General features: G+C 40.1%; 3 protein-coding genes across 3 annotated transcripts; all 3 read right to left on the bottom strand.

The window, feature by feature from the left end:
• Nucleotides 1-2,640: 2,640 nt before the first annotated feature.
• On the bottom strand, nucleotides 2,641-5,036 carry LOC137713078 (uncharacterized). Its single transcript, XM_068452329.1, has one exon. It carries the CDS (start codon nucleotides 4,803-4,805, stop codon nucleotides 2,961-2,963), a length of 1,845 nt encoding a protein of 614 aa, XP_068308430.1. The 5' UTR covers nucleotides 4,806-5,036; the 3' UTR covers nucleotides 2,641-2,960.
• Nucleotides 5,037-7,231: 2,195 nt separating this feature from the next.
• On the bottom strand, nucleotides 7,232-9,342 carry LOC137711882 (DNA repair protein XRCC3 homolog). Its single transcript, XM_068451038.1, is given in 2 exon segments — nucleotides 7,232-9,026; nucleotides 9,028-9,342. Coding segments are annotated over 2 exon segments (843 nt in total). The 5' UTR covers nucleotides 9,297-9,342; the 3' UTR covers nucleotides 7,232-8,452.
• Nucleotides 9,343-9,885: 543 nt separating this feature from the next.
• LOC137713187 (amine oxidase [copper-containing] zeta, peroxisomal-like) lies at nucleotides 9,886-15,169 on the bottom strand. The gene is made up of 12 exons (XM_068452455.1): nucleotides 14,626-15,169; nucleotides 13,531-13,640; nucleotides 13,134-13,439; nucleotides 12,872-12,984; nucleotides 12,449-12,779; nucleotides 12,158-12,373; nucleotides 11,810-12,046; nucleotides 11,287-11,472; nucleotides 11,024-11,164; nucleotides 10,621-10,889; nucleotides 10,444-10,525; nucleotides 9,886-10,336 (listed from the first exon to the last, which is right to left on the bottom strand). The coding sequence occupies exons 1-12, from the start codon at nucleotides 14,855-14,857 to the stop codon at nucleotides 10,202-10,204; spliced, it is 2,358 nt and encodes a 785-aa protein (XP_068308556.1). The 5' UTR covers nucleotides 14,858-15,169; the 3' UTR covers nucleotides 9,886-10,201.
• Nucleotides 15,170-16,524: the final 1,355 nt, after the last annotated feature.

Here is a 16,524-nt window from a genome sequence, read left to right as displayed (position 1 = left end):
TTTGATGTCTCAATTGGTTGCCACTTTCATGGTTTGAATTGAGGAGCAACTAAGGACACGCTTAATGATTGTCTGCTCTCTTCTCTGCAATAAGGTGGGTTAGAAATACGAAATTAGAATAGCTGTCCCTCTCAGTTTGAATAATTCGGGTTTTGTGGCATATATATGGCTTGGTTTAGACTTTAGAGAAGGTAGGTGGGTACAAGACTGGAACTGCAACTAGAATTTCACTTTAATTTGGTTAGTTCTAATCAATTAGAAGCCCAAAAAGTGCAGCTAAAAACCTCATAAGCTAGCATTGATCTTTTGCCTAACTACTACAGAATTTGAACCTCAAAGCTTCTTATACTGGAGAAGCTTATGAACTCTTAACATTCGGAAAAGAAGTACACTACTAGTTCATATAGAGACTAAACGGGATCGAAAACCAAGAAGTGGGTTATTTATTAGCCAAGCATTCTTCTTACAGCTAGATCCAATCTCTTGGTCTCTGTAGAAAGGAAAAAGAATTTCACGTTCTTCCCTTTAGGAAGGGAGGATTAGGAAAGTCCTATTGATTGCAGCTTTCTCCAGACCTTTGGGAAAAACATGAGAAAAAAAGTTCAAATGGTACAATCCCTTCATCACCCCAAAATTAAAGGGGCAATCTCATAGTTCTTGGTCTACTACTAGTTCATATAAAGAAATATTTGGATTTTGTCTAATCAATATTTCTACACTAGTTCAACAATCGAAACCATTTAGGCCTTGTTTGGTAGCCCGTATAAGAGACGGATAAGATAACTAATATGGTTCTAGGTGTTTGGTGTTGTTTTGTACTAAATAATACCCAGACTAATTATTAGTCCGGTAGTCTCTTGCCCTCTCCGTTCCTCTCGTCGCTCGCTCTAGTCCTCTCACATCGCTTGCTCTCTCCTCTGAATCCAAGGTTCTTCCTCCTCTCTGTTCCTCCCTCCTATTTTTCTTGCAATTTTTCTTCTTCTCTCTCCGTTCTGCCCTCCTATTTTTCTTCCAACTTTTTTTTTTTTTCCAATCATATTGAATCTGATTGTCGTTTTTCTCTCTAATTTCGCAATTGATTTTATAAATTTTCAATTGCTAAAGAACCCATCTACCTCCTTTGGGTCATATCCTTCAGAACCATTCTACTTTTGCTGGGCTGATTTGTAGCTAAAAAAAAAAAAAGAGAGAAGGATTGGGAAAAAAACGATGAGAATTTGGAAGGTGGGTTTTGCTGGGTTTCTTGTTGCTGCCTTTGTGGTGGGGTTTGGTTCAGGGGAGTAGACAAAGAAGAAGAAGGGAGAGAAAGGGAGGGATTTGGTGCCGGGGGGGGGGGGGGGGGGCGCGGCGGAGAGATCTGGGGAACAAAAGAGATATCAGTTTTTTTTTTAATTTTATTTTAAGTTTGATTCTCTTATCCGGCGTAATACCAAACATAATATAAATAATACGGTCATTAATTTAATATTACACCAAACATCTGATTAATTTAGTCAGTATTATCTGATGGCTATTTATCTTATCCAACAAAAATAATCAGTAGAGTTCGAGCTGCCAAACGAGACCTTATATTTTGTGCCACCATTTTAAGGTCACTATTTGATCATCTAAAATGTGCCAAAGACGCGGCTTGTTATATAAAGCTGAAACAAAAATACGAATAATCCAATAACTACCAAATTGTATGATTTAGCTGATTTGGGCATAAATACTTATAAGAGAAGGAAAAAGCTAAACGGTTCTGATCGTTGACACTCTATAACTAGAATTCTTATTTTTCTATAGGGTGGAGCTATCTGCACATCTATTTTTATTTCTCATACACCTCTTTCAATTTTCATTAGTCAAATCAAAAGAATAGAAGAAGATCAATAGACAAAAATTAACAAATGTGTGAAGAAGTAAAAAATGGTGTATGAATAGCGCTCCCCTTTCCTATAACAAGGGCATCATCATCAATGTCGAAAGTTTGTCCAATTGATAGTCTAATGTGCTCGTTTTGCCACTTAGTATTCTGGTTTAATGATATTCCTCTTCACTTGTGAGATGTCTTATATTCAATTCTTGCCAAAATCGAATTTGAACCACATTATTGCTAGCCCATTGTGAGGTGTAGCTACTCCCCCACCCTTTTAGTATGGATAATATCGTTTGTAAAAAATAAAAATAAACAATGTGCCCATTTTATTTTCTTTTTGTTGGATTTTTTTGGGGTCAATGTTGGATTATATATTAGCTCTTGCTCCTTTTGGATTAGGCGTTACTGGTTTCGGCAAACATTAACCATTTAGGTCTTTCATTCAATTACGTTCACGGAAGGGATCCCTCTACTTGCAGAGAGGTGATGAGGCTGTATTTCTCTTCCTCCCTGCAATTGAACAACAAAAGGTTGCCAAACACCCACACCAGAACTCAAGGTAGTAGAAATACTAGGGTAGTTTGGTCGTGTTAACGTGTTAAGTGCTTGACGAAGAGCGTTATTGCCCTCAAGAAAATTGTTAATGATTCTGTCCGGGAGGCAGATTCAAGCGGTCTCATCATCATACGGGAGCGAAACCATTTGTACAGACAAGAGTTCTGACTACAAGCAGCATTCCAATCTTGTAGAAAACTAGAACCTGATTACAAGTAGCAATCTGCTAAAGAAAATCATGTTGCTGCAATGAACATTGCATAGGCACGTTTGGAAGACGGGAAGAAACAAAAGTTTGATGCTTTATCGAAACAAGAAGATACCTATACCTTCAAACTATGCGGAACAGATTGCCGATACATGCCTAAACATCCACTCATCTAGTCAAATACAACAGCTGACACAGTTCTAGGGTGATCACACATGTATAATACAAAATAACTATTTCGTGCACCATTCAATTTTCGATTTGTTTTGGTGGCGATAAGTCAATTTGTCTATCTATGTTACAAATACAGGAAACTCACATGACAGAAACTGCAAGCGCTTACGGCATGAAGGTTTGCCTGTGGGGATGAGCTCCAGCCTGATAAAGAGTGAGATTGTGTATAGCTTTGGCTAACAAATCCCTCAAGTCGGGATATTGAGCTACAACAGAACGAGCTCCACCCTCAAGAGTATTCAATGCCCGCGCTTGTTCAAGAGCCTTGCTGTTGCCGACATGCAATGCTAGGTAGCATAGTAGTACTAAGCAATTGACATGACCCCGTTCATTAGTTCGATCAGTCGTCCGTAGCAATCTCATCAGAGAAGGAACGCCATCAAACTCAATAATCGTCTTGGAATGCTCCACACAATTGAAATTCTCCATACACACAAACTTCCCTAATGCATCGGCAGCCTCCGTTGCCACATCCACATCCACACTGCCAAGCCGAGCAACCAGAGGACCAACTATCCGGGTCTCCCTAGCAGGGAAAGTTCTTGCCAATGACCCAATTGCTTTAATGGCAGGAATTTGCAATTCCAGATTAGCCTCTTCCTGAATCACTCTCAAAAGCTGATCCAGAACCGCCTTTGCAGCCGGAGAGTTGAGCTTAAACGCCGCTCTTCTAAGGTCGGTATTGGACTCAGCCACTGCGGCTATTTCCATCACAGTCATCAAGCAATTGAGCTGCAATTCCCCTGCTTCCTTCTCAATAATCTTCGCCAAACAAATCAACCCTTTTGTCTCTGTAACTTTTCGACTATTCAACAAACACCCTTTACACAATTTCCACAATGCCTTTGCGCAACCGGCTTTCAGCTCAAGCTTCACCTCAGGATTGGACTCTGCCTCTCTCTCCCTCTCTTTCCGATGAAGACCGCCACCTCTACTACTACCATCCGAATGATAATGATTCGAAAAGGAAGACGAACGGCTATTCGGATTCAAACCACTTGCAGCTAACTGCTTATTAATCTGCACGAGATTATGAATGCTAGGCTTACCTGGTTGCACCTTCGGATCATCCAGAACCGTATCCATTGCCAGCAGAGACACCAACGGTCTAGTCACATTCTCTCTGCCGAACTCCTCCTGCGCCACCGGGTCAAGCTCCGCCATTTCCGACACCAATCTCACCACGCACACCTGAACCTTCATCGGTGAATCGCCCAAAACCGAAACAACAACGTTAATTCCCAACAAATCAATTATAATTCGGACCCTTTCTTGATCAGTGGCGATGTGAAACAGAGCATTAGCAGCCGCGATTTGGGCGTCCGGAGAAGAACCTTCTTTCAGAAGCTTTAGCAGCGGCGTCACGCCTCCTTCGTCGACGATTATCTTCTTGTTCCGGTCGTTGTCCCGAGCGAGTGAAACGAGAGAGTTCGCCGCGTCGACTCGGTCCCTGAGTTGACCCATTTGAATAGTCGCGATGTAGGACCACACCCAGCTCAAAATCGGGTCGTTGCTGGCGATCGGCGGCAGGGAGAGGTTGGCGCCGTCGGACTCAAACACCGAGAGAAGCCACTTCATGTCCCCAATCGAAGATTCCAGGAGGTTCGAGACTTTTCTGAAATCAGCAGTGGTGGTGATGGAGAACACCTGCCGGAGGACCCCACTGTGCTTGCATTTCCGGACCAGGGTCAACGCCCGCTCAAGGTTCTTCGCCACGTCGGCGACGATTCGGCGGACGGGCCGCTCGTAGAGGGACTGAGTGGTGGCGGCAATTCGGACGGCGGATCGGAGCATCTGGGAGAGGCGGTCGACTTGCTTGGCGAGGTCAGCGCAGTCGAGTTTGGAGGACTCGGCCTCCTGGGCCGATTTGATGACCCGATCGGCGAGGAGGATCGGGAGGGAGAGTTCGTCGTGAAGGGTCTTTTCGTCATTTTCCGGGTTCGCCGCCATGACTACGTGGGGAGTGGAAGACTTGTCGGAGGTCAGAGGAGAAGGAGGCAACGAAAATCTAGGAGGTCTGGCGGGCGCAGAGGTTGTTGGGGTTTCTGAGAATCTGTGCCGCCGCGACGCTCGAATTTCAGAAAGGAATAATCGGCGACGCGGAATGAATGGTTGTGATTTAGCGCATCAGGGGATTTAGATTTTTTTTTTTTATATTTTAATTTCTACAGTACACGAAATACATATAATTCCACATTTCTGAGGCTTTCTTCTTATATTCTTTTTCTAAACTTTAGCCTCGAAATATGACGTGGCATGAGATTTTTGCAGTCTCAAACAAATTTATTTTTTTTCCTTTTCTTGTAAAAGAAATTTAGCAGCATTATCATTGTAATACAGTGGCGAAAAACAATCATGTCTATGCATTTTGCTGCGAGTTCAATTCCACCGATTCCTCTCCACTCTAACAACTAACAATTTAACACGTTAACGCTATCGTATCAGTTAAAAAAAATATAAGAGCCGCCCAATAAGTTTCTAATAAAATTTTGTTAGTGGGTTCCACCTGTAAGTTCAATATAATAATTGAAAACACATATCTCACAAATATAACAACAAAGTCTTTTCCCACTAAGTTGGGTCAGCTATATGAATCTTAAAACACCATTGCGCTCGATTCTATGTCATGTCCTCCGTTAGATCCAATTACTCTAAGCCTTTTCTTATAGTCTCTTCCAAAGTCTTCCTAGCTCTTCCTAGTCACATCTTCTAACCGAAGCATCAATAGGGCTTCGTTGCACATCTTGAATATGTCCCGATGATATTCCTTGGTGTATGTTTTTCACAGACGATATAATGTTGATAGATGAAACTCAGGAAGAGTTAATTCATATCACAAATATAAAATTATACTTAAATGTAATTTTCAAAGAAAGAGTCGATATTATATAATTTATGATTAAAATTTCACTATACAAAGAATTTGGAATTATAAAATCGATCATAGTTGAAGGATTAGGCGAGAAAAACTTCTTTTATAGACCGACCTACAAAAGTAAAGCTTACTCTTTCGCTCGAACGTCGAACGGATGGAGAGAATTGAGACCCCAAAGCTGGGGAGGGAAATTTTTTCAATGTGATTGTTATACTGTAACATGATTTAGATATTCAATTTATTATATATATATATATATATATATATATATTTTTTGGCAATATACTCTTATAGGTTATAGATCAGTTAAGTACTTAGTATTAATATTATATACCCTAATGTATTTATTAACACTAATGTGACAATTTAATATCTCCAATAAAAAGAACAGACGATCAAGAACAATTCAAAATCACACTCGTTCTGCAGCATTGGCCTCCAATTCACAAGCACTTGGTGGAAGATCCACCGCAGGAGAGCAGTTGAAAAATCTCCGAGGCTGCTGCATCCACAAACATCAACAACCGAAAAGGCGGCACCAAACGCTCGCACGACAGGCAGTCCTCTACCCGAGGTACATCTGTTGTTCTGAATACTCACCTGCAACCGTCACGAATACTTGTTTACAACTACCAGCTTAAACAGTTACATGTATACGACTCACACCAAGGAGGCAATTCGATATCATGGACATGGAAAAACCAAGAGAGGGCACAAACCAGAGAACAATGTCAGTTTCTTCCAAAGATCGATTATTCATAACCCGTGTGGCCAATCCATCACCAACACATGGATTTTAATTTGGAAACTATCCTCCAGGAATCATCTCATCGCGTGCATATGGATTGAACCAAAGATTGTGTCTTGGCATCATAACCAGCCAATGGCAAACGTAACCAGGTACGAGCTTGTAACTGTTAACTGTCCGGTCCTATTAACAGTTCATTTTCTCCTTACCTGGACCACAAACAAATTAATCAGTATGATCATGGCCAGACACAAGAACCACACCACATATCTAAACACTGAAGGAAATCATTATGCAGGACCAGCTGCAAAATCATGGTAACAATGTCTTACAATCCAATGGCGAGCCATCAAAGGATTACAGTCGCAGTGCCAGCAATTCAGTCCTGAGAAGTCTCTCTTCAGCATAAAATGCATTGCTGTGGACATTATTCTCCCCTGGTTGCTCATCAAGCCCCACAAACTACAATAAATAATTTGGAGGGAAAAAAAAAGTTGATATAAGATTTGAACAGCAGAAAAGCATTTTGATCATTACAACTCTACGGAATAAAATTCCTTGGTTACAGCGTGCAAGAAAATGTTATGATCGGGAGCAAAAATGAGTAAAAAAAGTTCTCAGTCACACTCTATAAACAAAAATCTTGAAATTTTCTCGAGGAGTTCTAGAGATTTAAGCATCTGATAAGAGCAGGGGGTTGAACATACATACCTTCCTGCCTCACATCTTAGATTTCCAGGTTTGTAGGGGGATTTCACAGTTCCTGTAGAAAAAGATGTTTCTACAGGATAGGAAGCAGCTAGTATTCCTGGGGTAATGTACAACGCATCAAACTAAAACATAATTCACATTTATCATCTAACCAGCGATCTAATGGGTGCTCAAACATCCATCGGTTACTTTTATAATCAAAGTTGTAATATGCTCTGTCATTCACTTCGAAAGTAATTCAGCATGAAGGCATGTTCATGTGCTCATCTATAAGCAAGAAAACAAAGGCTATCAATCCAAAAGCACAATGCTTGATGGTAAGACATTAGCTAGCATACCCGATTCTAAGTTTTCCCCATGTTTACAATCAACAGCCATATTCATACAAGCAACAAAAAAATTGTTAATGAACTGGTGCGCACAGCCCACGTGCAATCACAGCAACATATTTTTAACTTCTCCAAGTTGCAGTGAACCCAAGCCAAGTATTAGTTTAACTTCAGCTTCAAATCCGTCCTGCAAACAGCATAACATTAGCTTCACCAGTAGCTAATTACAACAGTGATAAAACAGACAGGTAGCTTATGAAAGATAAGCAAGTGAATACTACATGGAAACCCTCAAACGGAGCTGGAACTGATGCTTAATGAGCAGAAAATGTTCACATCATACAGTTAGCAGATAATTTCAAATTCTCAAAGTATCCTAAAGCCATACTGTTGTGCCAATGACAGAGAATCATAAAATATTCATGACGGGAGAATCTAAATTATTTATCCAATAGATGCATTATTACCAAGGCCATCTTCCCCCACATCATTTTTTCTGCGATGTGAATCATTTGGATCTCCATATGGCACCCACCATTTCCACCGCTACAGCCTACAGGCCTTCGCCCTTTACTGCCATCAACATATGCCACATAATATATATCCAGTCCCTCCCTGCGAGTGAATCCAATAAGAGAGTTCCACTGCCAACCCTTCAACAACACATATATTTTTTATTTGGAAACTCTCCTCCAGGAAACATCTTACCATGTGTGTATAGTGTAACCCAACGATCATGTTTCAAGAAATCCTCCTTCCGCAAAAACTTGGCCTCAGAATAAATTGATCTCATGACAAGTGAATCTAAAACCAATGGTGTAGTAATCCAGTCTTCACTTTTTTTTTGGCGGAAGCCTACATACAAAATGAAACACTAGAAATAATATAAGCAAGCACAGGGCCACTTCAATCAGTGTCAGATCCATATGCCAACTCACTCAACTCCAAATACTCCTTGTCGTGTGATGACAAATTCACACGATGCTTGGGGCAAATGAGGCGCAAAAAGAATATCAAGTCGCCTCTTTGTTTGCCTACAAAAACCATCATCCAGCTCATTGCTATTCCCTTCGCCAACAACCATCTCATTTCTCGACAAGAACACCCTTGAATTCACGCAATTCGCCCAAGCGAGTCCCAGAGCAGGGCAAACCCGTCTTCCCAACGAGTGCAATGAGCCAAGGTTGCCCACTTTGACCCCATTCGCCCCATCATTTGCCCCCATAAAATCAACCACCTGGTTCGTCACCACCACCGCTGATCGGAACCTGTTGACCAAAGACTTTAACTTCCCGGAAATCTTGAAAAACAGCGACGACCTCCGCTTAAGATCCAAAGGGGTGTTGTTAAATTCAGTCCGGAACAGCGCCGCGATGGAATCAATCACAATTAGCCTGACAGGCAACCGGGGTTTCTCGCTCTCAATAAAAGACTCTATCTTGGGCATTATATCAAGCATCTGGTGCGCGTTGTGCACAGCATCAACATACACATCTTCACAGGGGTTAATGGCTACGAGGTTAGCGTGAGGATCGAAATGCTTGGGAGAGTTGGTGGAGGCGGCGAAGGGGGAAAGGGAATTCGGTGTGGAGGTAAAGCGAGGAGGCGGAGAGGGCGAGTTGGAGGCAAAATTGAGTCTTGCCGCAACTGCTCTCGGCGACGAGCTGCGTTATTGAACAGCAGGGGAGCCCGCCGCCGAGGCAGCGGTCGAGGAATGGGCAACCCAGCGTTAATTTCTCGGCGATGAGAGGACGGGTTAGGAGATTTTCCGATGTCATTGGTTTTTCGGTTGATCAATTTTTTCTCGCGCCTTGTTCGTCCATGGCAGCTTAAATGTGGAAAAGGGCGGGAAATTGAAAGGTGGGAATGAAATCAGACATATTTTAGAGCTTTTTCTAAACTTGGAATGAGCACATTTTAATGCTAAAATTGGAGAAAATTGGACTAAATTTTGAAGAGTTACATAATATTACTAATTTATATTTTTTTATAATACAAATATATATCCCAAATTATTTGTTTTAAATTGTGTTTTAGAGAACATTATTCTCTCCAGTTACATAAAAATTTAAACTTAAAATTTTCATTTAGGTTATGATATCGCTAGAATTAAAATTCAGCATCCAAAAGTAGGTTTCTACTCAACAGTAACTGTAAATGAAGGATTTAATTACATGAAAACTAAAAGTTTACTCAACTTATGTTAAAAGATTATTTACAGATTAAAGTCCTAAACCAAAAATACTAATGGAATGCAGTTTCATTCAGGAAGAGAAATCAAAATCCTATCACACCTAGGGTGATTTTCGGTCGGATCGGATCGGAAACAAGTATTTCAATGCCAATTAAAAATATTTCAGAATTTTGAATGATCGAAATTTATCAAAAATTTCGGAATCGAATTACGTTACACTCGTTATTATTATATATGATTAAATACACAAAATACAAAATAAAATATATCTAACAACATCACAATAATCATGATAAAATAAGATTATGCATAATTTTATTTTATAGTATTAAGTTTTGAGAAATTTCGGATCGGGTACTTACATTCCTATTACCATCCAAAGTTTTCGGAAATTTTGGGAATCGAAATATTCAGACTCGGAGCAGAAAACTTAAAACCCGTGTAGCTCGATCATACTAAAAGATAATGCAAACAAGAAAACATGTTTTTTCAGAGCTTTGCTAGCAACCCGTTCTGAACGGGCTTGGCTACTCCGCTGTCTTTGACATCATTTTCCTTGGCTTCCAACTCACATGCACTTGGTGGAACATCCACTGCCGGAGAGGCGTTGAAGAATCCGTGAGGCTGCAACCACAAAAATCAACCACAATTGCGGGATCACAAAGCAAGACAATAACACGACAAACCGTCGAGCGTAAAAGGTGCGTAAACGAGATTTATCGCGTGAGTACCATGAGCATAAATCCAATGCGCTCCACCGGCATGACAGGCCAGTCTTCCAACCGTGGTACGTGTGTGATTCCGAATACATACCTGCAATAATCATCACGGTTAGTTGTTATCATCTACCAACTTAACAAGGCAAAAGATATGATTGTGGACATGGAGAAACTAAGACGGAAACCAACCAAAGAACTATGTCAGTTTCTTCCAGAGATCGATTTTTCTTAACCCAAGTGGCCAATCCTTCGCCAGCACGTGGATTTTGATTTGGAAACTCTCCTCCGGGAAACATTTCATCACGTGAATATTGTGTCACCCATAGATTATGCTTCAGGAAAGCTGCTCTTCGCAAAAACTTGGCCTCGGGACCAGCTAATGGCAAACAGTTTGAACCCGGTACAAGCTTGTAGCCTGTTAACTGTCCAGTCCTATTAACAGTTCGTGTGTTCCGTACCTGGACAATAAACAAATTTCAAATCAGCATGAGCATGATTAGACACAAGAATCACACCGCACACTCTAATCTTAAACAACGGAAGGAGATCATTAAGCAGGACCAGTTGCAAAATCATGGTAACGGTGCCTTACAATCCAATGGCGAGCTGTCAAAGGATTACAGTCACGCATTGCCTCTGATTCAGTCCTGAGAAGCGTCTCCTCAGCATAAAATGCATTGCTGTGGACATTATTCTCTCCAGGTTTCTCAACCTTAACATCCATCTCCACAACCTACAACACATAGTTAGGGAAGAAATATGATTTTAAGACTCGGGTTTAGAAGTGGATTTAACAGTTGCTATAGGATAAGATGTCTCCACAACCGGGGCAACGTAAGACCTTTGGCAGCATACCTGATTGAAAGTTTCCCCAGGCTTGCAATCAACAGCCATATCCATACGAGCAACAAAAAAGTGTTGATGGACTGGTGCATATAGCCCGGGTGCAATCACAGTTCCATATTTTCTAACTTCTCCAGGTTGTAGTGCTCCCAAGCTGAGAACTCCTGTAAGTTTAACTTCAGCTTCAATTTTTCCATCCTGAAAACAGCACAACATTGACTTCGCCATTAGACAGGTAGCACGTGAAAGACAAGCACGAAAACCCTCGAGAAGGATCTGGAACTAATGATTATACAGTTGGCAGATAATTCAAATTCTCTAAGCATCCTAAAGCCATATTGTTGTATCTATGACAAAGAACCATAAAATAATTATAAAGGGAATTGAAACTAATTATCCAACCAAACTTTTCTTCAGTCCTCCAGTTCAACAGGGATACTGGGCAAGTAAACATTAACTGAAAAGAACATTAAATGGAAAACAACATGCACTACACTTGATCCTAAAAAAGGCGAGAAAGTTACGTGAAACTTGCCTGATAAAAGTGCCAAAAGAACCCATACTCATAATTAGCCACAGTACATACAAATGACACTGTTAGCCTTCTTGACCTGCGCACTTCTGCTAAGCCTGTTCTCCAGTCCTGATGCTTCCACAGAATTCCATGATCTTCTTCGTGCAAACATACACAATTTTCGATATTTTCAACACCTCCAGTGAAGTTCGTAAAGTGTGCATCAAAGTATTTGATTAAGCCCAAACAATCACACCCCTGTCATGGTGGTTTAATTTCAGCCCAACATGGATAAAATATACAAGAGATATGCAAGATATTAAGAAAACACTTATATACCAAAACTGAGCCAATAATTAGTCCTCAAACCTTCTTTAGAGAATGTGCATTTTTACCAAGGCCATCTTCACCTGCATCAAAAGCATTTTTTCGATAATGTGGATCATTAGGATCTCCATATGGCACCACCATTTCCACAAAACTCAACCTATGGGCTACAGGCCTTCGCCCTCTATTGCCGTCAACATATGCAACAGAATATATAACCAGTCCCTCCCTGGGAGTGAATCCAATACGAAAATTCCACTGCCAAACAGAAAGTTGAAATTCAGAATACAGTTCAAGAAAAAATATAATTTACGAAATCAATTTAAAATATACCTTCTGCCACTCCACAAAGTACCCATTAACACGAAAGCTTGGACCTTCAGGCTGAATAATTTGTAAAGGCTTCACATCACTTCGATCAACACCACCTCTTGTTTCTCCAGGAGTATAGTTCCTCAATGGATCAGCTGGAGGTAGGGGAACAAGCTTACGGTCTTCAAACTTTATCACCACCATGTTTTGCATATCAACAAGAATATAGATGCCCTCAACTGGGCGTGCGTAACCATTTTCCATTGGGCAGTCACTCTCAGTTCTACAGAATATCAATGGTTTAGCAAGTCTTTGCCTAGGAGCATCAGCCTCACTATGATAGCCGACACACCTGCAGCATTAACACCAAAATTTATCTAGACGGTCATCGATTAACCTGCTGACATTCCACATGTACAGGAGAGATAAATGTAAATTACATACCAGGCATCAACCATCACAAGGTCCATGTCTTCAATACCTCTCTTCTTCATAGCTTCTCTAAATGGAGGATAGTCTTTCACAACTGCTTCACATTCTGCATATTCCACAGCATCCTGAAGTTCCGGAAAATAAAAAGTTATGAATTTACAGAAACATCATACAGCTATGCAACAACTGAAGCTTAGCATATATCGCAACATCAGGTCATACAAGGGTTCAAACAAGTTCAAATGCCAAAAATAAACACGCAAAAGAAAAGTACCATGGGAGGCTGAACATCTGGAACAACTTCCGATGATATTACTTTTCCTCTGTGATGTCCACCTCGAGTAGCTGCATGTACTTCGGACAGCTCAACAATCCATGTGCTCGTCTCATTTGACTTCTTGTTGTAAACAACAAGTCGAGCTCGCCGAGGGGGGAGCTTGGTTGGGATTATAGGTCCACCTTTGGTTCTGGGAAGTAATGATGGTTGGAAAGGGGGAAAAAAGTACGCATCCGCTAATGCAACAACGTGTTTATCTGGTTCTAGTAGAACCACTTCAACAAAACGCATACTATCTCTAACCTGGAATGAAAATAGTGTTATTTAGCCAACCATCTCAACCAAATAAGAATTCTATTTGTTATAGAAAAAATCAACAGTGAAATTAACAAACCTCAGGCGTCGCTCCAGCTGCCCTGACAGTTGCCACTGCCACAGAGATTTCAGCAGCAGATAAAGGGTCCAATGGATGCCTTGTTTGAGGCCTAAGCATGATTGAGATGCCTACATGATATTAGTTGAACCAACCAAGTGAAACAGAAACTTTCAGCGTCAAAAATCACTTAAAACAAACCATGAATATTGCAATACGATGTGAAAGTTTTCAGCTTCGCACTCGAAATTCAACGAAAAGAAAACTAATGAAAAGGGCTTGAAAACTTTGAGTTTTAACAATAAGGACAAAATAAAGGGTAAAGTGAATAGTACCAGGATTGACTTTTAGTTAAAAATGTGGTTTTTCGTTAAAATGAACAGTACCGAGAGCTTTTCGTTAAAGTACCCTAATTTTAATTGTATAACAAATATTCATTTGAGAAAATGAAAGTAATGCTGTGCTCAGAGGTTCTAGACAATCGAAGAGGAGCTTGTGAAAATAAAAAAAATGTCCTACCATCTCCACTCCAGGTACTTTTATGGACTGAATTCTTTCCTTCGTTTTCCTAACGATTATGTTCTGCAACTTATATGAAGAAATATCCCGCTATCGAAAAAACTGACAATCTTTAAACAAGTTCATAATTATTTATTTACTTATTCTAAAACATTTCCTTATGATCAAATTCACTTAACATCGACCTACTCAAGAAAAAGTTAAAGAAACAAATTAGCTTGTTCTACAAATTAGATTCGGCTTTCTCTCCCCGTCTTTTTGTTTAACTTCTACTCTTTCTGTTTTGGTTCAACCTCCAGAATTCTTTGTTCCAAGCAGCACACAAAGACAAACTAATCACAAGAGTGACACACAGAAGAGTCTCACCAAATTTAGAAACGAAAAAGACGTATCGAAAATTAAAGAAAAATACAAGAGAACCAAGCAGAAACCTGCATTTTATGCAAACACAAATCGAGAATTCAAGAAATTTCAATTTTTCAAATCTCATCGGCAATACAGTATTCAAAGAATCATTATTTACAAAAATACGTACGCATATATTATATATATCATATTTTACAAAAAATTAAATAAAATTCAGAAATGTGAATAGACCTGTAGCGGAGGCATTGGCAGAAGGTTCCGGAATCAAGGCCGCCATTGCGATCTTCTTGGGGCGCTGATCATCGCGCCGATCCTCGGCGCCGGTGACGCCAGTCCAATCTTGCAAGGCGGAGGCCGATACAACGGCGTTGGAAGAAGTCTGCGCCGCCTCGCGCGGAACGAGAGCCACCAAATCGGGGCGGAAGCAACGGGAAGGCGTCGTTTTTTTCGAAGCTGAGGCCATTGTAAGGGGTTCGCGAGCTCACCAATTCCACCTAAGTAGGTCTCTATACAGTCTACTGACATACAGCAAGTGCTGAAATGCTCGCCGCCACTCTCCCTCTTTCTCTCTCTCCTCCCCGCAACTAACCACCGCGAGAAACGCCGAGAAAGTTCGAGAAAAACGATCGAACGGTTGCTGAGAATTCAAAAATATATTTAACGGTTGCTGAAATCTTGGGATTCGAAATGGGGCGGGTGTTTGACTGAATCCTTGAGAGGGGGGAGCGAGCGAGACAGGGGAGCGCTGAGGGAGTGATCCGAGGCGGAAGAGAAGAAACAGAGAGAGCCAGCTCATGAACGAAGTGAGGGAGGTAGAGGAAGGGTCGTATATATTGGAGGCCACCGGCCACGTGCCTTCCTTTTCTTTTTTTTTTTTTCTTTTTTCTTTTTACGAAATTCAATGGTATTGATTCGGTTTTAGCGTTTAAAATATCGGAATCGGTAAAAATATCTATATGTAAATTTATAGAAATATTAATCAATATGTCAAATTTGATATCGATTATTTTTTTATGGAAATGTTAGAAATTTAAAACTAAAACTTTAGGGATTGTCAAACATTGGTTTGGACGAAATAGAAGAGTTTCTCGATATTTAACAGGTGTATGAGAAATCTTGACGATATTTATCAATTTTAGCCTAAAATTAAGAGTTTATCCGATATCAACCATATCTTTCTCTCATTTATATCGGAAAAAAAAAATTAAACATTGGTTTCTACTAGTGGTAGTTGTCTCCACTTGTCGAGATTGAAATATAATTATCACAAGTTAGATACCCTACTTGTTGAGAATAATCCATGCAACAAGATGTAAATTTGACGATATTTTAGGTCAATTACACATTAATACATCAAAGCTTTAAAGGATATGATATGATTTGATTGGTTTGGATTATTACCACAACGGTATTCTAGGGTAAAACCCATTGTATCCACTACGATATTATGAAAAATGTAAATATGAATATAGCATAAAAGTACATTGGTAGAAAACGTATCTTGGTCGAATAAAATCAACGATTTGATCCCATCAATTTATTAATCTATATTTGAAGATCAATCTTACAAAAAATCATTCGCGTTGAAGATTATTCAATCATTCAAACGAATCAAATAAACCAACGGTTCACATCAAATACTTGGGAATTTTGTACGGTCGTTATTTTTCGTACTCTCTTTTTTATGGATAAGAGTAAACGTCAATAGTGGGCTATAGTGAGAGATTTGGAGTTTAGAGCTTTTCTATCTTTATATAAAGGGAGGGGAGATGGGTTGTTAGCTGATGACTTATCAGAGGGACCAATGAGATAAGTTGGTGGTGCCGTGATAGGAGGATCTGCTGTTATTTGACAATTGGACATTCAATTGAGGCCAACAAATATATTTTGATATTTACCATGATAAGGCCATAAAGATTAGCATCTTTTCGTATAAGCACTCCTCCTTTTGGAATATCTCTTTTTCGACTGGAGATTTTTCAGTGTGATCGGCACACGAGGTAGTATATAATATGCTATTGTATAAATAGTAGGATTTGTGTGTTAAAAAGTTAATAACTTAAAAAATAAAATTTTCTACCACTTATATAAAAACATGTGGTATACCACCCGTATTCCCACAATGGAAAT

The sequence above is a fragment of the Pyrus communis genome, chromosome 13 (genome assembly GCF_963583255.1).
Source record: "Pyrus communis chromosome 13, drPyrComm1.1, whole genome shotgun sequence".
NCBI lineage: Eukaryota > Viridiplantae > Streptophyta > Magnoliopsida > Rosales > Rosaceae > Pyrus > Pyrus communis.
The sequence above is the reverse complement of the archived record's forward strand: the minus strand, read 5'-3'. Positions and strand labels throughout refer to the sequence as shown.